This window comes from Babylonia areolata, chromosome 1 (genome assembly GCF_041734735.1).
Source record: "Babylonia areolata isolate BAREFJ2019XMU chromosome 1, ASM4173473v1, whole genome shotgun sequence".
Taxonomy (NCBI): domain Eukaryota; kingdom Metazoa; phylum Mollusca; class Gastropoda; order Neogastropoda; family Buccinidae; genus Babylonia; species Babylonia areolata.
Window position 1 is genome coordinate 70,554,392 of NC_134876.1, and position 20,180 is coordinate 70,574,571.

The 20,180-nt window shown below is 40.6% G+C and overlaps 1 protein-coding gene across 1 annotated transcript in view; it reads left to right on the forward strand.

The window, feature by feature from the left end:
• The window catches only part of LOC143288036 (uncharacterized), a 41,153-nt gene that overhangs the window by 8,638 nt on the left and 12,335 nt on the right, over nt 1–20,180 (forward strand). The window contains exons 8-18 of the mRNA XM_076596337.1: nt 776–843; nt 1,314–1,370; nt 2,503–2,633; nt 5,987–6,119; nt 7,240–7,359; nt 8,083–8,275; nt 10,432–10,915; nt 11,390–11,567; nt 12,360–12,503; nt 14,614–15,282; nt 16,332–19,790. Of these exons, the coding sequence (XP_076452452.1) occupies nt 776–843; nt 1,314–1,370; nt 2,503–2,633; nt 5,987–6,119; nt 7,240–7,359; nt 8,083–8,275; nt 10,432–10,915; nt 11,390–11,567; nt 12,360–12,503; nt 14,614–15,282; nt 16,332–19,790 (5,636 nt within the window). The remainder of the gene's footprint in view (nt 1–775; nt 844–1,313; nt 1,371–2,502; nt 2,634–5,986; nt 6,120–7,239; nt 7,360–8,082; nt 8,276–10,431; nt 10,916–11,389; nt 11,568–12,359; nt 12,504–14,613; nt 15,283–16,331; nt 19,791–20,180) is intronic.

The window sequence follows — 20,180 nt, forward strand, 5'->3', positions numbered from 1 at the left end:
TGTGCCTTGTGCAGTTTGGATCTTAGAAATATGAAGTGTCAGTTTTTGTTGTTGCAAATCTTTATGTCCAAAACCCAGGATTATCCTAAAAGAACAGTTCAATCGTCTTCACTTATGTGAAGAAATGTACGCATCTGAAACAATAAAAGAACTCTTCTTGTCAAGGTACAAACCTGTACATCAGAAATCGATAAAATCATAATCCCAGGTGTTGGGGAAGAAAGAGGGAAGCAGATAACACAGACAAAAGAATGCTATCATACTCTGATAACTTTGTCTGTATTAGTTTGGAGTTAATTGCTGTAACACTGGTGAAAAGAAGCTAGAAATAAATGGGGAAATATTTAACCTCTCAAACTATTCATATAAAGAATTTTATTGATATTTCTGTCTAATTACTGTATTAGTGTTTAAAAAGGCATGGAAATATGGCTGTTGTATACAGTCTCTCTCTTTCTCTCTCTCTCTCTCTCTCTCTCTCTCTCTCTCTCTCTCTATATATATATATATATATATATATATATATGTGTGTGTGTGTGTGTTTCAGTGCTTTACTAATTGAATGCTGGTATGTGTCCTTGTGTGTGGTGCATTTGCCATGGTACTGATAGATGTCTGTGACTTGTGACACCTTAGACTCATGACTGGCATGTTTTGATCAGTACTGATACATGTCTGTGCATAAGCCATTTTTGTCATGCACTGAATGTTCCAACCCATGTCTGCAATATGTCTGCCTGAGTGGTGTAAAATGTGTATACACTGTGTTTTTCAGCCAAACGCAAGTTTGCTGAAACAAAGCAGAATGACAGGAGCTCTCGGTCACACTGCATCTTTAGAATTGTAAGTCATTGTATGAAATATCAACTGTCTTCCTGTTACTTTGTCATGTGTATGTTTGTAATTGATGTTAAATACAGAATCATGAGATGTACCCCATTCGTTTTGTTGTAGTGCAGAACATGTCACCTGATATCTTACTACACCTGTAACAGTGCACGACACTGAAAGATCAGTATAATAGTAATATGTATGTGTGATTACATCATTATCTGCAAACTACCTTTCGTTTTGGTCTTGCTTTTCCTGCTGCTAGGCAATGTGACGGATTAGGTATTTCTTTTCTGGCTCAGGTATAAGCACATGTGTCCTTTGACCTTGTGTACGATTTTGTCCACAATTTCTTTTTTTGTGTGTGAAAGGAACCTATTGCTTGTGTTTGTTCAGCTTCTTTATACTGAGAACAGTTCATGGATTATTTGTTATTGTATGTAATAACAGGCTGTGTAACCCAGTCATGCTGTGTCTTGCAGATTGTTGAAAGTCGTAAGCGAAATGAAACAGATGCTGCTGTCATGGTGTCACATTTGGTGAGCAAACTGTTTTTAATATATTAGTTTCACAGCTGGTATACAGCATATTTTTTATGTTGGATTTAGTAGATATCCAAGAGTCTTGAAGGTCTTCTCTCTTTTAAAAGCTGGTATACAGCATAATTTTTATGTTGGATTTAGTAGATATCCAAGTGTCTTAAAAGATATTTGCTTTGGAATGGAAAAAAAAATTGTTGATAATGAAATGCTGTAATGAGAAAAATATCTGAGAGTAATTTTATTTTTAGATGATAATAGATATTTGTAGTGCCTTCTCTTGTAAGAGCACTGGTACATGTATACAAAAGCAATCGGACATTAACAGCGAGTTTATTACTAGATATTAACAGGTATTTGTCTTGCCTCCTCACATAAGAGCCCTTGGTACATACAAAAGCAATCAGACAAAACAGTTGTAAGTTAATTGCATGATAATAATGGATTTTTGTAGTGCCTCCTCTTATAAGAGCCCTTGGTGCATACTAAAACATTGTTTTTATTATTAGAAAATAATAGATATTAAATGAAAAGTTGTTGTTGTACCTTCTCTCTTAAGAACCCTTGGTACATGAAAAGGAGACATAAACATTAGTAAGTTTATTGCTAGATAATTAATGATATTTGTAATGCCTCCTATTGGACATAATGTCACAGCAAGTTTATTACTAGATAATAAATTTGTCATGCATCCTCTTGTGAGAACTCTTAGTGTAAAGACATTGACGGAACAATGTTTGACAAATTGAATGAAACCATATTCCATTGTGACCAGACCAAAATGGGCGAAAACACAGATCTTGATTTATAAGTAGTTGTTAAAAGGTAATTTATTTCTTCTAATGTTTCCTTGTCATTGTCTATAAATATTGTTCTGAAAGCACTCAAAAAAGAAAAGAAAGAAAAAACAGAAAGAAAATCTAGGGCATATAATTGTCTTTTTGTACATGTTATATTTGTTTTTAAAGAAAAACAGAAAGAAAATCTAGGGCATATAATTGTCTTTTTGTACATGTTATATTTGCTTTTGAAGGCAAATTATCATCAAAGCTGTTCGGGATGGTCTCCTCTTTTTTTGGTTTAAGCTGACTAAAACCAGTCATTCTTGTGTCATTGTGGCTTTTTCTTGCAGAATTTTGTGGATTTAGCGGGGTCTGAGAAGGCTGGGGAGAACTCAGGTGATCGGTTCCGTGAAGGCTGTTCAATCAACATGAGTCTGTTCTGTCTTAGCAATGTCATCAGCAAACTCAGCGAGGGAGTTGGGTAAGTCAGCTTTTCATCCATTTGGTTTCATACCATGGGACATGCTTTAAATGACAGTGAGTGTGTGTGTGTGTCTGTGTGCGTGCATGTGCGTGCAGATGTGCATGCTTCCCTGTGGAAGTGTCTCCCTGCTCTGTTCAGTTTTCACCAGTAGATACATACATCTTCAGTTTAGTCTATAAGTATAACAAGGAGCTGTATGTGTGTGCACATATCTGTGCATGTGTGCATGCATGCATTGTGTGCTCACTTTGTGGATATGTGTTGAGACAGAGAATAAAATCAGTGACATTATATATTTAACACTAATGTGCATGCATGCTTTGTGTGCTCTATTTATGCATATGTGATGCTGCACGCGAAAATCAGTCGCTGGAGTAAATTCACGCAACACACTGTGAAAGTGACAAAGGGTGAAAATATCAGGTTTGATTTTTTTGGTTATTCAGATTCTGACTCTTTTTCTATCAAGGTTCTAAGTATTATAAAGAAATATAAAGTATTCATGCTTTATTTTGATGTTTTCCTGTTGGGAATTGATGGTCAAGAGTGGGAAAGTGAACTCGTTTGCCCCAATTTTGAACACTATTTCGTTCTGTAATAAACTTTATGGAGCGCAAGAAGAAAAACTTAAGGTTGTAAACAGTCTCTAGTGCTATTTTTACACTGTTCTCAATCTGTCCTTTATGTTTAGTCGTAGTAATTGAGATTTTAATGTGAGACCGCGTGTTTCGAGTGACTTATCCATGATCCAAGTTTAGCTGACGCTCTATTCATCACTGTTACAGTTTTGATTGCATTCTTGAATTATTTTCAAAAGTAGCACCCTTCTCCTGTCTTAAGTCTGTATTATTATTACTCTCAGTGTTTTGTAAAAGCCACAATAATTGCTGAAAATGAGTGACACTCATCGGGTTTCCCGAATACGAAGCACAACAATGGCGGCAGTGAAAACGACAGGCATGCAGATCTCCAAACTGCTCTCATAAATGGCGAATTTCACCTCTCCAGAACTCACTGAAGCAATGACAGAGAACTATGGTGGTGACAAACTATCAGGAATCAGAATTTTAGCAGTGGTAATGAAGAAAATCAACCTGTGACCATGGAAAATGGGAATGAAGACTCTGAATCTGGTAAGTTGGACTTACTTTGGCTTTATTGTTCATGAAGCTTTCGCTTCGATTGTTTATTTGACGTGTTTTTAAAATTATGTGAAGTTATGACGAACTTGAATTACTTAGATGGAAACAACAACATGTGTCACTTGATATCTGTAAGTAATAACTGAACTAGTTGGAGAAATCCATCAAAGACAAGTGACAATGCTGATAATGATGATGCTATTTTTAGCAACAAACTGCCAAGGCAAAAGTGAAAGTTGGGAAAACTATTCACAAACAGTCAAAGATTAACAAAAATTATGGCATGTTTTCAAACTTAGATGAAGGTGCTTGAGACTTTTAATGCGTATAAGTATGTGAATAAAAAAAAGTGTATAATGCATTTCAGGTGATTAAGAATGGGTGCTTATTTGTGAGTGTGAGTGATGGGTCTGTTGTGTACACTCTCAGTCTCAGAGTGTGTGTGTGTGTGTGTGTCACTGTGTGTGTGCATACATGATAATTATTAAATTGTGTATGTGTATGTATATGCATAAATTATAACATGTGAGTGTGTGTGTGCACAAACATGTGAGTGAATGTGTGTGTGTGATGATTGTGTGTGTGTGTGTGTATCTGTGCATACATAATGATTATTAAATTGTGTGTGTGTTTGTGTGCACGTGCATGTGTATGCATACATTATTCCATGTGTTCATGTGTGTATGTATGTGTGCGCATGTGTGTGTGTGTGAGTGTGTGTTTGTGTCTGTGTGTGAGTGTGTGTGTGTGTGTGAGTGAGTGCATGTGTGTGTGTTCATACTTGATTTGTGTGTTTGTGCGTGTGTGCTTGATTTAAAAAAAAATATCAGTTTCGTATTTGACAGATATGTAATTAATTATGGGTCTCATTTACTGGTTGTCTTTTCACTATGCTAACTAATTATGTGCATACATTTTTTTCAGTGGATGAGGCTGAAGGCAGTGTGACTGTCCACCAGCCATTACCAAGATGAACATCTGTGACACATGAGACAGCCCACACTACCTGATGAACCTCCACCTGTTATTTGCCCAAACGGTCGCAGTCAGCAAAAACAGTTCTAATTCACTGAGATCTGGGAGTTTGTTCACCCAGAGAAGAAAAATCTGGTCAGTTCTCAGCATGTCAGCTTCAACTCCTCGGAGACCATCCCTTCCCAATCTCTGCTTATACCTCCTTCCCCAGTCTGCCAAAACCATTCACCAGCCAGGCCACACCTCCTTCCTCCAGGTCTCCAGACAGAAACAAAACAGGACTAGGAACATAGAAGGAAAATCACATGTGACTCACTGACTTAATTGTGTCCCAGGTTACAAGTGTGTGGACAAAACTATGTTGTTTTGTGTTGTCACCTGCCTATCTTCATTAACAGTGTTGTACATGCATTATCAGGTGTGTCACCACAGGGGTGACACAATTATTACCCAAGTATCTAAATATATACAAACAAACTGATGCAGATCAAAGTTCAAGCATTCTTGTACTTTTTCAGAAAGTTTGGAGTGATTCTGACTTACACTTGCAGGTTTTATTCTACATTTTTTTGTGGAAGAGTAAAACCACAAACTGCCCATTAATATTTCAATGTTTTAGCCCAGTGAGCATGCTTTTGAGACAATGTTTTAACTAAACAGCAGTTATTTGATGTCATTGAGTGAATTTCCAAAGTTCTCTTAAGTCATTCTTGACATTTTGGTGTTATTCATGTGTTGGGGGAAATTCATATAAAAAAAAGTTACTTTAAACGAAATTTTCTCAGAAGTACATTTGTGATCATAACGAAACTCAAATGCATGTATCTCAGAAGCTAATAAAGATAACTGAATTCTGTTTTCTGTGTCTTATTTTAAGATAAAATGATAATATCATTTTGTGAATGTTGACCATTATCCATGATTTTCGCATGCACCATCACATATGTTCATGTGTTGTTACAAACAAAATCTGTAAGATTACATATTTCACATTTATGTTTTGTATAATGGAAATGAGCAATCTTTCCTCTGTTGTTTGTCATAATTTTACTTCTGCTGACACTGAAATAGGAATTGCAGCGAGTCATTAAAAAAAAAAGAAGAGATGTTTGAATTTTCTTTTTGCCCTCCTTGCCTCTTTCTCTTTCTCTTTCTCTCTCTGTCACTCTCTTTCTCTCACCTTTATGTCTCTTATATGATATCTTTGTAAAGTGCATGTGAACCATTTTACAGGAAACAGTTTATTGGTTACCGTGACTCCAAGTTGACTCGAATCCTGCAGAATGCATTGGGGGGTAACTCGAAGACTGTGATAGTAGCCACCATCAATCCCACAACCATTGAAGAAAGTCACTCTACGTTGCGGGTAAGCTGACTTCTTGAAGTTCATGGTGACAAGTTCAGGTTTTGCAATTATGTATCTTACTAGGGTTCACAGAATTATTGAGCCATATATATAAAATTCTGATTCTTTTAAAAAAATTTCATTGATCTTTTTCATAAACTATCTGCTGTCTGTTTTTGTTCATTCGCTCATTTCCATTCGGTTTTTCATCTCATGTTTTGTTTCAAGCTTAGTGTTTGAAATATATTATACATTTCCAGGGCATACTCAGGGTAAGACATGTTAAGAGCTAGCGTCATCTTTTTTTAGAGACTGTGATATTTGTAATTCAATATTGAAGATTTCTCTGTGTGACTTGTTCTAAGCAAACACTACATTTTTTTGACAACTAAAAACGTCAATGCCTATTTAGTGCAAGACTTTTTTTTTCTGCAGTCACCATGTTCTTAAATTCACAGGAAAAGGAAAAATGAAAGATTTCTTCAGATAAGCTGACACTGTTTTATTCAAAGTTGTTTTGAAAGAAATGAAGAGTAAAGATATAGGCAGAGGTCCCCTCTGACTATATAACTGTTCTCAGGGGAATTGTGGGAGTGCCCCATGGTTCATGACTCATTGATGGGAAGAATGTTCATAGGCTGACGTGAGACACAGCCTGGGAGTGTCTTGGCTACAGAGAGCCAACGCCATAGTTTACTTCAGTTTCCAAAAGTCTGTACACATCACCAGATAATAATGATGATAATAGTATTTATATAGCACTGAATCTTGTGCAGAGACAGATCAAAGAGCTTTCACACCAGTCATTCACACGCATGCCTAGCTCTAAAACTGGAGATACTGAAGAGAAGGAAGAGGCAGGTTTTAAGGCCAGACTTGAAAGAGCTGAGTGTGGAGACCTGACAAAACGAAAAAGGAAGTTCATTCCAAATGCAAGGTCCAGAGACAGAGAAAGAATGGGGTGATGTATAAACTTGTTTGAGAGCTAACACTCCGGCCGTGGTGTGCTGTGGTTTCATACAGTGAGTATACTACAGGTAGCCAAATGTGGGGCATGAGATATTTCTTGTGATAAACTCCATTTGTTTGGTACTCTGTTGGACTGATTTGCAAATTTAGTGGGTTTTGTTTTCCTTTCCAGTTTGCCACAAGAGCCAAGACTATCAAGAACAAAGCACATGTCAATGAAGTTTTGTCAGACGCTGCCCTTCTGAAGAAATACCGCAACCAGATCTCAGATCTGGAGAAGCTTGTGAAAGATGTAAGTGTATATATTTATAACTCCGCTAATGTGGAGGGATTTCATGAGCATGTGTGTGTGCATGTTAGCTGAGTCTACTGGTAATTAAACAGTTTGGAGCATGTTTGCACAGGTTTTTGAAGGTGTTACTGAGTTCTGGAAGTCTCAGAGAGGTCATTCTCATGTTTTCCAAGTCTGTAAAAAATCATTGTGGCCTGTTTGTATAGCTGGGCTCTATGCCAAACTGAATTGAAGTGAACTTTTGATCTTTGAATTGCTGATTGACTGGTAAGTATTCAGTTTGTCAAGTTGGAATGGATTGCCATCATTAAGGGAGTGTGGTGGTGAGGGGATGGGGTGCGGGGGAGATGGATAAGATTGCCAGTAAAGGAAATGAAAATCTGCTACATATGACTGATGTTACCCATGAAATCTTCATTCCATTTGTACATGTGTATGATTTGTCATTCCAGGCAGATTCTGTGGTCACAGAGTCCAATTTTAAAATTATCGGGATTAATGTGAAAGAGTGTGAAATGGATTTTCACATTTTACATGATCACAGGAAATCATCTTGCATTTAAGTTGATCAAGTGACTCAGCCATTTATAATAATAAATAGAAATCTAGTTGGATTTGGACCTGTAGTAGTTAGATATAATAAACATGGTTGATACAGTGAATCATTTGAAGATTTTTTCCATGCCAAAATAAAATGACAATGTTCACTGTTTTGCCCCACAGATGGGTGTGGCTGATATCCAGAGTGCCAATGAAGATCTAAAGAAAAAGCTGGATGAGAAACAGTCACTGATTGATCAGCTGACCAAGCAGATTGTTGTCTCCTCCATCTCCATGACAGAAAAGACCACTGTTCAAAAGAAAAAGATGAGGCGAGAAACCTGGTGTGCGCCCAAAGTGCGACGCAAAAGTTATTGTAAGCATTATTTCTGATTTTGAGCCTGAAGGTCATAGCATGGTTTTTCATTGGCTCTGTTGTTGCTGTTCCAATTCCTTGTCTTCACTGGTTGATGATGTTCTTGAAATGTATCCGGTTTTTTTCTGCTGCAGTGATTTCTTTGCTCTCTATCTTGTGTTTCTGCCTTGTTCTTTGTACTTTCTTTAATGTCCTTCTTTTCAGCTTGTTTCTTTTGTGCATTTCTGCTAAAAAAAATAGTCCAACTTGTTTCCAGAGATACTTAATTAAAATCATTTTTTTAACGGAATCTGGTTATTATCCATCATACTAATTTCAATTTACAATTAAAATAATCATTTAGGTCTTCTCATTTTTCACTATCATCAGATGCTAGCATTTCTGTAGCTGTGAGTCATCATTACAATATTTTGACTCACCTGTGTAAACAGTGTGAGTCTATGTAATAACCCAGTGTTCGGTTGTCTGTGTGTGTGTGTGTGTGTCTGTCTGCTGTATGTATGTATGTCTGTGTGTCCGTAGTAAACTTTAACATTGTCATTTTCTCTGGAAATACGTATACCAAATTTGGCACAAAAATAGCAAATGATCCGTTCTTTCCATACATTCTAATCATAATGATATTGCACCTGTGGGAAGGGCACAAAATATATTTAGATATTTTCACCAAAAAATCTGTTATATTTTTCTTTTTTATGCACAAAACTTAGCATTTTTCTGTGACATAGTGACACAATGAGCAATAGCAGTTATTTACTATTTTTTGTTGCTGAAAATGGAACTTCTTTTGCTCAGTATGGAAGTTACATTAACACACTCATCTCTTAACGTACCTGTTAATGGGATGTTATACTTACAGGCTGAAAACTGATTATTAGTAATCAAGATAATTATCTAATAACAGATCTCACTCATCTAAAACATTACGAAATTGAAACATGACTCTGGGCATGCTAAGGCCTTTGTGTTTTATACTCAGTGGGAGGGTCTTACACTATCTATATTTGAGAGTGATACTAACTACAACATTGACGTATTTACTGCATACAAATATCTTACAATTGCTACAACATTAACTAGAATAAACAAAACTTAAATGGTAATCGACAGACCCCACACAAACTGACGGAGGCAGACATCTTGGAATACAAGTGCAACAATGTGTGGCATTCAATCAATAATTCGTGATAACATATAATTGACAGGAGGCAAAGAAGGCAGCTATTTTTTTTTATTCAGAGAGATTTGTGCACAGGCCTAAAACAGAACTTACTGCACAGATGGCCCCAACAAACACACAAAGAAACAAAATTGATTTTCCAAGCACAATTTGTCAGTTACATCACGCCGCATTGCTCAAGCGCGAAGGGTCAACTCTGACCAAAGCCAACTGTGCGTCTATTTATAGTAGTCCGTGGAAGCCTGTAAAACACCCAATCCAGTCCTCTGTAGAGCTTCCGGGCCGCTGGGATTGGGTCAGGTCAGGTCTTCTCTTGGAACGCTTGGTGGAGCAGGCAGGACTGCAGCAGATGTTCTGTTGTCTGGCTGCCTATTCTGCAGGGGCAGTGCTCTGTGTTGCCGATACACGGCTGACTGTCGTCACAAAGTAATCCATGTAAAATGAAATGGAACCGTACCAGAAATGCAGAACATCCAGTACTTTTGGTTTGGGGATTCCCCTTGATTTTTCAGTTTTTAAAGAACAAGTGTGTAACAACTACACTGTTTATTTGCTCTGATCAGACGGTAGAGATAGTTAGCAAGTATTATGGGTTTTTGAGGCAAGGTGTAGCTTTGGCAGTTAGTCTGATGTAGCATCTGTCTTACTGAGGTCAGTAAAGTCCTCAGTGTTTAACTTCAGTCAAACATCTCATCCACTGACTGAAGTGTGGGTGAATAAGCGAGCTCTTGTTTAGTGTTGCCAGTGGGCCTATAAACATAATTGTATATCAATCCCAATAATATTTTCTGCTTTTCATCAGAAATGAGTATTCGTAGAACTGAAAGTTGCATGTTTGAAACACAAAATTCCATTTCCATTCCATTTCTTTTTTCTTTTTCTTTGTTCTTGATTCCTTTGTTGGATTAAGTGCTTATCACAATAAGTGAGTCTTGAAGGCATTGCCTCTCTTGTTCTTCTGTGTCTCTCTCCACAGTTCCTAGCTTAACGCCGGTGAACCACCCCAGCGTCACCATCCGGGAAGAGACGGACCTGGACCTGGACCTGGCCCGCGGGGACGATCTCAGCCTGCCTTTCACCTCCATCACGGTCACCGCCAACGACGAAACCAAAACCAAAGCCTTCCTACGGAGGAGCGAGGAAATGGCTCTGTCGGACTCGTTGCTGTCGGTGGCAGCAGGGGTGGAGACAAGTGGGGTGACAATGTTTGGGGAGGGTGAAGGTGAGGTGGAGCGGCTGAGGGAGGTGGTGGCCGCGATGACGGCGCAGCACGCCCAGGAGTTGGAGAGGCTGCAGGACCAGATTAAACAGCTGCAATATGAGAAGGCCGTGGACCTGGACCTCAGCGAGGAGCAGAAGAAAAACATGGTCGCCGGGCAGCAGGAGGTCACCACCCTCAAGGAGAGCATAGCTCGCATGGAGTATGAGGCACAACTACATGTGGAGGAAAACCAGCTTCTGTAAGTTAGCATGTTTATTTACCATCATAACTGCATAAAGAAAAAGCTAACACATTCTTCACACCATCATATTATCTGGTAAATTCTTTGTTCAAGAACAAGGTAAGCTGATGGCTTAGCCGCAGATAACTGATTGCACACACAATTTTATAGCTAATAACTAAATTAACGTCTGTTCAGTTCATGTACTTGTGAACAGCTAGCATCTCTGCATTGACTGCACAAAAGGAAGTGGAAAAAAGGCATGGCAACAACAAAAAGAATGTAATTCTAAAGATATCTGATGTTCCTTACTTTTCAAGACTGATCCATATCTGTTTACATGTACATTAGTTGTTTTTTCTATTCAAGTTACTGTAGGAAGAGTGATTGTTCATGAAAAAAAATAATATGAACTAATATATCTTAATGGATTGGTCGTAAATGGTGAGTTTTCCATTGTGACTGATAGCCACCTGTGGTTTTTCTGTGCAGCCAGAAGAATCTTTGGCATGCAGAAGAGGACATCAAGCGGCTGAAGGAGGAGACGAGTCATTTGTGTGACAAACGTTTTGATTTCACCCTGAAGGAATGGGAAGAGCTGCAGGCAGCCAAGGTTTCCCTGGAGACTGAGATCAAGGGGCTTGTGGCCAGCCTGCAGCAGAAAGACAAGGTTTTCACTGGAGTCAAACTTTCATAGGACATAGTTTCACTCCTCATCACTCCATCCTTCTGTACAAATGCTCTGCATAAAACTGCATGGATATTGAGAAATGATTTTTTTTTTTTTATGACCAATTTTGTGCACCGTTATAGTGAGTATTGCTGAACAAATTAATGAAATATTTGTGTGGATAGTTCACAGTCAGAACTGTCAGCTTATATGGCAGCCAAAGGGTGGTTAGTGTTGGTTTGTGAACACAGGGTTTTTTTTTAGAACAAGCAAGAAAGGTGCAGTAATGACTTCAGTTTTCAAGGTTAGCAGCTGTAACTGTTGCGAAATTATTCAAGGACACACTGTACTTTAAGTTGTGTTAACAAATACACTAGTGCCCCTCTCCAGCTACCACACAAAAAAGCACACATGTACACACGCACATGCCCTCTCAAACCCCACTCACATGCTGCAAACACACCCACCCACACACGCATGCACGCGCACACACACATAATGACACACATTTAAGACGTTACTCGGATACAGGGAATTCCCTCATGGGGATGCTAGGGGCTCTTGCAGTTAAGAAAATTATCCCTAACTTCTGGAAATTCTGTGGCAGAAAGTTTCTATGTTTCTGGCTTTTCCATTTTTTCTTGTTTCCTTCCTGGTCTGTTTACCTATTTGATTTTTTTCCTAGAATGTTTTGTGCAACTTAGAGTAAGATGTAGACTGTAGACTCAGAAAAAGATACTTGCAGTATTTTTGTTGGAGAGGTGAAGTGTAATGTGTTGCTCATGCTGACAGGACATTGAAGAGCTGCAGAAAGCTTTAAGTGGCCAGGAGCCATACATTGCCCGCATGGAACAGCAGCTTGAGATGTACATGGGGGCCGGCAATGGACAGCTGGGAAGTGGAGGAGGAAACAAACGACGCAGCGGCATTCCTGTGGTAATTTGTGACTTGTGGACCGCCAGATAGGATTTGTGTGTGTGACTTGTGGACATGTGATTTGTGTGTGTGACTTGTGGACTGCCAGATGTGATTTGTGTGTGTGACTTATGGACATGTGATTTGTGTGTGTGACTTGTGGACTGCCAGATGTGATTTGTGTGTGTGACTTGTGGACATGTGATTTGTGTGTGTGACTTGTGGACTGCCAGATGTGATTTGTGTGTGTGACTTTTGGACATGTGATTTGTGTGTGTGACTTGTGGACTGCCAGATGTGATTTGTGTGTGTGACTTGTGGACATGTGATTTTTGTGTGTGACTTGTGGACTGCCAGATGTGATTTGTGTGTGTGACTTATGGACTGCCAGATGTGATTTGTGTGTGTGACTTGTGGACATGTGATTTGTGAGTGTGACTTGTGGACCGCCAGATGTGATTTGTATGTGTGACTTGTGGACATGTGATTTGTGTGTGTGACTTGTGGACTGCTAGATGTGATTTGTGTGTGTGACTTACAGACTTGTGTTTTGTGTGTGCAACTTGTGGACTGCCAGATGTAATTTGTGTATGTGACTTGTGAACATGTGATTTGTGTATGTGACTTTTGGACATGTGATTTGTGTGTGTGACTTGTGGACTGCCAGATGTGATTTGTGTGTGTGACTTGTGGACATGTGATTTGTGTGTGTGACTTGTGGACTGCCAGATGTGATTTGTGTGTGTGACTTATGGACTGCCAGATGTGATTTGTGTGTGTGACTTGTGGACATGTGATTTGTGAGTGTGACTTGTGGACCGCCAGATGTGATTTGTATGTGTGACTTGTGGACATGTGATTTGTGTGTGTGACTTGTGGACTGCTAGATGTGATTTGTGTGTTTGACTTACAGACTTGTGTTTTGTGTGTGCAACTTGTGGACTGCCAGATGTAATTTGTGTATGTGACTTGTGAACATGTGATTTGTGTATGTGACTTTTGGACATGTGATTTGTGTGTGTGACTTGTGGACTGCCAGATGTGATTTGTGTGTGTGACTTGTGGACATGTGATTTGTGTGTGTGACTTGTGGACTGCCAGATGTGATTTGTGTGTGTGACTTATGGACTGCCAGATGTGATTTGTGTGTGTGACTTGTGGACATGTGATTTGTGAGTGTGACTTGTGGACCGCCAGATGTGATTTGTATGTGTGACTTGTGGACATGTGATTTGTGTGTGTGACTTGTGGACTGCTAGATGTGATTTGTGTGTTTGACTTACAGACTTGTGTTTTGTGTGTGCAACTTGTGGACTGCCAGATGTAATTTGTGTATGTGACTTGTGAACATGTGATTTGTGTATGTGACTTTTGGACATGTGATTTGTGTGTGTGACTTGTGGACTGCCAGATGTGATTTGTGTGTGTGACTTATGGACATGTGATTTGTGTGTGTAACTTAATGGACTGCTAGATGTGATTCGTGTGTGTGACTTATGGACTGCCAGATGTGATTTGTGTGTGTGACTTGTGGACAATCAGACATGATTGTGTGACTTGTGGACCGCCAGATGTGATTTGTGTGTGTGACATGTGGACAATCAGACATGATTTGTGTATGCGACTTGTGGACATGTGATTTGTTTGTGTGATTTGTGGACATGTGATTTGTTTGTGTAATTTGTGGACCACCAGACATGATTTGTGTGTGTGACTTGTGGACCACCAGACATGATTTGTGTGTGTGATTTGTGGACCACCAGACATGATTTGTGTGTGTGATTTGTGGACCACCAGACATGATTTGTGTGTGTGATTTGTGGACCACCAGACATGATTTTTGTGTGTGTGTGTGTTGATGTATATCTTAAGCAATTTTATAATATCAACAGGTTTTACCTGTTTATTTTATTTTACTTTTTTGCTTGTGACTTATTGAAAGTCTAGATCACATAGTGGTGTAATATGAAGAAGAAAAATATTGCAGGCACAATAAAGGTCAGGTCTTAAAATGTACATCAAATCTTCATTAAGCTTCATGCAGTGATTGGTAGGTTAAATAGGTCTCATTGTCCAGAGGAATTCACAGATGGTAAAATTTAAAATGCATTTTATATCTGTATCTGTGTAGCTTGTGAAGTCTGAAGAGAAAAACAGCCCAGACCCACTGAAAGCTGAAAAAGAAGACAAAAAATCAGCAGCTTCAGAATCCGGCTTGCTCAAAGTGTCACGACCAGAAATGGTGGACTGTGCTACATCCACTGGAGATTTGCCACAGACCTCCACATCTCACACACCAGAAGTTGCCGTCGTCTCTCCACAGCTGCCTTCTCAGTCAGGGTGTGAACTGTCTTCAGGAAGCTTCTTGGAGCCCACAGCTGCACTGGATAGCACAACATCACCTGACCGGAGCAGAGCTGGTCAGGACCTTAATGCTGACACATGTTCAAAATGGGAACCGTGCAATATCTCTGTGTCATCCTCTATTCAGGGAGACATGTTTTCCAGCCAAGGGAGAGACAGAGTACAATCAGAAAAGGAAAAGGAGATGGAAACAATGACACCAGAAAGAGGCGAAGTGCCTAAAACGATCCTCAATTCCACAGAAAACAGTGCAGCAAGGCGTGCTATGCACCTGAAGCGAAGGTCTGACGTGGTGGCTGTACTCCCAGATGGTAATGCTGAACTGACTGCCAAGCTGAGAGAACGAGACCAGGAGCTGGAGCAGCTTGCCAGTGAGCACACAAGGCTGCTGGAAGTCCTGAACCAGGCCAATGCAGAAATTGTGCGATACAAAGAGGTAAGGTGTGTAGGTTGAACGAAACAAAGAATATGGTTTGACATGGTATGTGTAGATTTAGCCAAGCAATGGGCTGAAAAAGCCAACTCCTCATAATTAACTAATGAAATTTTACAATCTTGTTAGGTTCTATGTTGTAGTCTGTTTCTAACGAAGGTTGTCACCAGAATGGTCTTTTGATATAAATTGTTTCAAAATGTTTCATCGTCCAGTTTTCTATGTTGCTAATTTGCATTTAAACAATGCAAAGGGGTGCAAAAAAAAAAAAAAAGAGAGAAAAGTACATCTATAATTGAAAAAAAACAAACAGGCACACACTAAAGTAATTCCTTCATGGCAATGGCAACAAATTTCTTCATGTATCACTATTTGATATGTATCCCTGTTTTAAGCTGAAGAAAGGAAAATTTGATCTTCATTCTTTGAATTCTGTGTTGTTCCAATTGAGCCTTGTGAGGTGGGTCCCTGCTTGCAGAAGGCACTTATGGTGCAAAGCAATTGTGATGTATGTGCATATATATTGTAAGGTTGGTATAGCATCCACTAGTTACATCATTATATTTTAATCATTTATTCTGATCCAGTACAACAGCTAGGCAACTATTGGCTTATACTGTTGTCATAGTGTGAGGACAATCAATGTCTTGTTACTCTAGTTTGATGTTTGTATACTATGGTATGTGCGCATCTAGTCTGTATGTTTGCCATTTATCAGTGTCATGAACTTTAAGGCTCTTTGTACACTATAATCATGTTCCTGTATATATATATTTTTGTCTACCTTGAGGCTGTACATAAACATGTGTCAAAAAAATAGAAATTGTGTATATAATCTTGTGCAACTGCTCTATTTATCAAAAAAAGAGAAAAAAAAGAAAGTTATTTGGTAGAATGGTACTGAAGAAACTGATTTGAATCTCTGTGTGCTTTGTACATTAATCACGATGCTTGTTCATCATGGGAGGAGAAAATATCAAATCATTGGAGATATTTCAGTGTGACAATTCATCTTCCCTTATAGTCATTACACATGTTATCATGTTGTGCAGGCAATGGAAGCCATGGAGCAAGCTGATGCAGAAAGAATGGAGGAACTGTCAGAAATGCCCAAACTGAGAGCTTTGTTGAATCGTCGAGATATGGAGATCCATCGATTAGAAACACTCAATGATCGTCTGAAAGAAGACCTGAACCAGCAGATGCTGAACAGCTCAGTGTCTTCTCTTTCCTCCTCCTTCACAGAGCCGCGCAGAAAATCAGCCATGTTGAAAGAGCGTGAGGCGGAGATATGGAAGCTGAAAGACCAGCTGATACAGCAGGCAAAGCGTCTGGATGACGTCCAGCAGGAAAAGGTTCAACTGGAGGACATGGTGATGGACCTTCAGACCCAGCCTGAAGGGGAATACAGTGAACAGGGAAATGCAAGTGACAAAGACAGATCCTCATCCTCATCGTCTGCTGATTCTTCTTCAGCACCCTCTGCAAGTGAGGTGAACACTTCTGTGAGAGAAGAGGAGGAGATGGAGAGAGAAACTGAAGAGGTGATGGTGACCGTGGCGGAGATGGAAGCCGTGCAGAGAATGCTGTGTGACAAAGACTCCATGATTTCTCGCCTGAAGACTCAGCTGCAGGAGAAGGAGGAAGAGATGGAGCAGATGTTTGAGGGCCAGATGCTGGTGTCCAGCGACATGATCCAGACCCACCTGCAGCAGGCTGAGCAGCAGAAAGACCAGATTGAGGAGCTGCAGGGACAGCTCAAGTCCAGGGAAGAGGAGATTGCCAAGTTCAAAGCCAGAGCTGAACTGCAGCACAGCTCTAGTGGCAGCTCCAGCTCTAACCAAGGGGAGGAAAGTGCATTCCTGGAACAACTAATTATGGACAAAATGGCTTTGGAAGAAAATTTGCAGGAGAAGGCTTCAGAACTCATGCAGGCAGCTGATGAAAGTAAAGAACTCCAGGCTCAACTGGATGAACGACGCGCAATCATCAACCAGTTAAGACAACAGTATGAAGAGACGACAGAGGCGTTACTGTCAACTCAGGAAGAGTTGATAGCCTTGAAAATGTCTGTGGAGAACGAAGAGGCCAAGAAGGCAGTCAGTCAGTCAGCAGAGCAACCCAGTGCTGAAAAAGAAGAACCCACTGTGAAAGGGGAGGACTCTTTTGAAGTCAGCTTCAAGACACAGTCAGTAGGATATTCAGATGAAGTTCCATGTGAAGAGCCCGCTGTGAAAGGAGAGGACTCTTTTGAAGTTAGCTTCAAAACACAGCCAGGACACTCGGTTGAAGTTCCTTGTGAAGAACCAGCTGGGGCAGAGGACTCTTTTGAAGTCAGCTTCAAGACACAGTCAGCTGGACATTCAGATGAAGCACCATGTGAAGAACATGCTAGGGGAGAGGATTCTTCTGAAGTGAGCTTCAAGACTACAGGAGCTGAAATCAGGGATGGTGAAGGTGAAAATATCAGTCACCTTGCCAGTGGTCTGTCAGAGCCATCCAAGACAGTCCAGGAAGATGATTCATTTGAAGTCAGTTTTAAAACCACAAATGCTGAGGCTGCTGTGTCCACTGATGATCATCTCACTCAGAGGATCAAATTCCTGGAGCAGAGAGAGACTAAACTGCTGGACTTGTTGCAAGAAAAAGAAGAGCAGATCAAGTCACTGACAGTCCAAAAGGAACAGAGCCAGGCATCTTGTGCAGCAGATTTTGAGGAGGTTAGCAAGTCCTCTGTGGCTGGGGATATCACACCAGAACTTCCATCACATGCTGCTGATCTGAATGCTGAATCCACTGAACTGCCACTTGAAAAACAGTGTGAAGCGCTGATGGAACAAAAAGCAAACCTTCAGAACAGGCTACAAGAGGCAGAGGCTGTGGTGGAGGAGAAGACCATTCTTGAAGCTAAAATGCAGGAGCTATTGAAAGTGGTGGATGAAAAATCCTCTGTAATATCCCAGCTGCAGAAGCAGCATGAGGAAATGAGAGTTCAGTCAGAGACAAAGAGCATGGAAGGAGACCCATGTGAGGCTGGTGTGGAAGAGGCAGCCAAGGTGTGGGCTGCAGAGAAGGAAACACTGCTGGCCAGGCTCAGCCACCTGAACCATGTGGAGCAGTGTCTGGAGACCAACATCAAGATGCTGGAGCAGAGTCAGGAGGAAAAGGCAGCTCTTGACAAAAAGGTCAAGGATCTGGAAGCCACATTGGAACAACTGGCAGGGTCAAGAGAGATGGAAAGCACAGAAAAGGAAAAGACTACTGAACTGGAGTCTCTGCTGTCAGAGATGCAACAAATAAGATCAGAAAATGACCGCATTGTCAGTCAGACAGCTGAACTTGAAAATGAAATACAAGACCTGAAAGCTAAAGAAAAAGTCTTGCAAAAAGATGTTCAACAGACAGAGGAAACTAAGGCCCATCTAGCTGAAGCCCTAGAACAGTGTGGTGCTCTGGAAACAAAGGCAGATGGGCTGTCAGCCAAGATTGAGGAACTGACAAAAGCCCTGGAACAGATGACCTCAGAACATGAGGAGGTCAATGACGAGTTGACCTGGCAGACCAAGGAAAATGAAAGGCTTCAGAACCGTGTGGAGGAACTGGAAACGGAACTGGAGGAGCAGAAACAGGAGGCTGAAGACCTGGTCCAGGAACTGGAGAAAGTCCAGAAGCTGCAAGAAGATTCAGAGCACTGCCAGAAGGTGGTGGAAGACACCCTGGAAAACTTCAAGTCTCAGAATGCCAAGTTGGAGGCCGACAAACACACACTGGCCACGGAGAGGGACGAGTTTGAACTGCGAGCAGAAGCAGCTGTCAAAGAACAGGAGCGTCTCCAACTGGAGCTGAGAGTAACTGGTGACCGCTTGCAGAACAGAATCTCCGCCTTGGAGCTGGAGCAGCAGAACACAGAGCAGCGGAAACAGGTGCTGGAGGCTGCACTGGCGGACAAGGAGTCGGTACAGCGCATGGGGGAGCTGCTGCATGACAAGTTGTCAGTGGACTTGCAGGAGTCCCAGGCAGAGGTGAGCACCATGAAAACCACCCTGTCCCAGCTTCAGTTTGAGCTGCAGAACCAGGAGTCCAAGTTCAGCACTCTGAAGAAAATCACAGCCAGTCTTGAGGCTGAGAAAGATGAGCTGGCCAAGGACAAATCAAACCTGGAAAAAGAACAGCTGGAACTGAAGAAAATCACAGCCAGTCTTGAGGCTGAGAAAGATAAGATGGCCCAGGAGAAATCAAGCCTGGAAAAGGAACAGCTGGAACTGAAGAAAATCACAGCCAGTCTTGAGGCTGAGAAAGATCAGGCGGCCCAGGAGAAGTCAAGCCTGGAAAAAGAACAGCTGGAACTGAAGAAAATCACAGCCAGTCTTGAGGCTGAGAAAGATCACCTGGCCCAGGAGAAATCAAGCCTGGAAAAGGAACGGCAGGAACTGAAGGCCAGACTATCTGGTCTCGAAGATCAGGTGCACGCTTTACAGAAAGACCTTGACAGCAAACAGGCCATTGAAGAGGTGAGTTCTTTGTGTTATTTGATGGGATTGCAACTTTTTTTATATATATAAATAAAGCTCAGTTCAGTGATGTTTCCTTTACTTTAGTTTTTGATTGCAGCTTGATACAGTCAGTAGCCACCATTGGTGTTTTGCACTGAAAATTTTATATGCATTACATTTTTATACACTTTTGTGCATCAGATTGTGTAAAAAGTTACCACATTCTGTTTTACCAGTTATATGAGGAAAACATTTTCTTCGCATCTTTTAGTTATACTCCATGGGACATTATGTCTATGAATAAAGATTAAATGAAACTGCACTTAGTACCTTATGTGGAAAATGATGTAGCTCCTTAGCAGAATGCTGTCATAAGATATAATGGGTGTGTCAGCTCGGTGAGCCAGT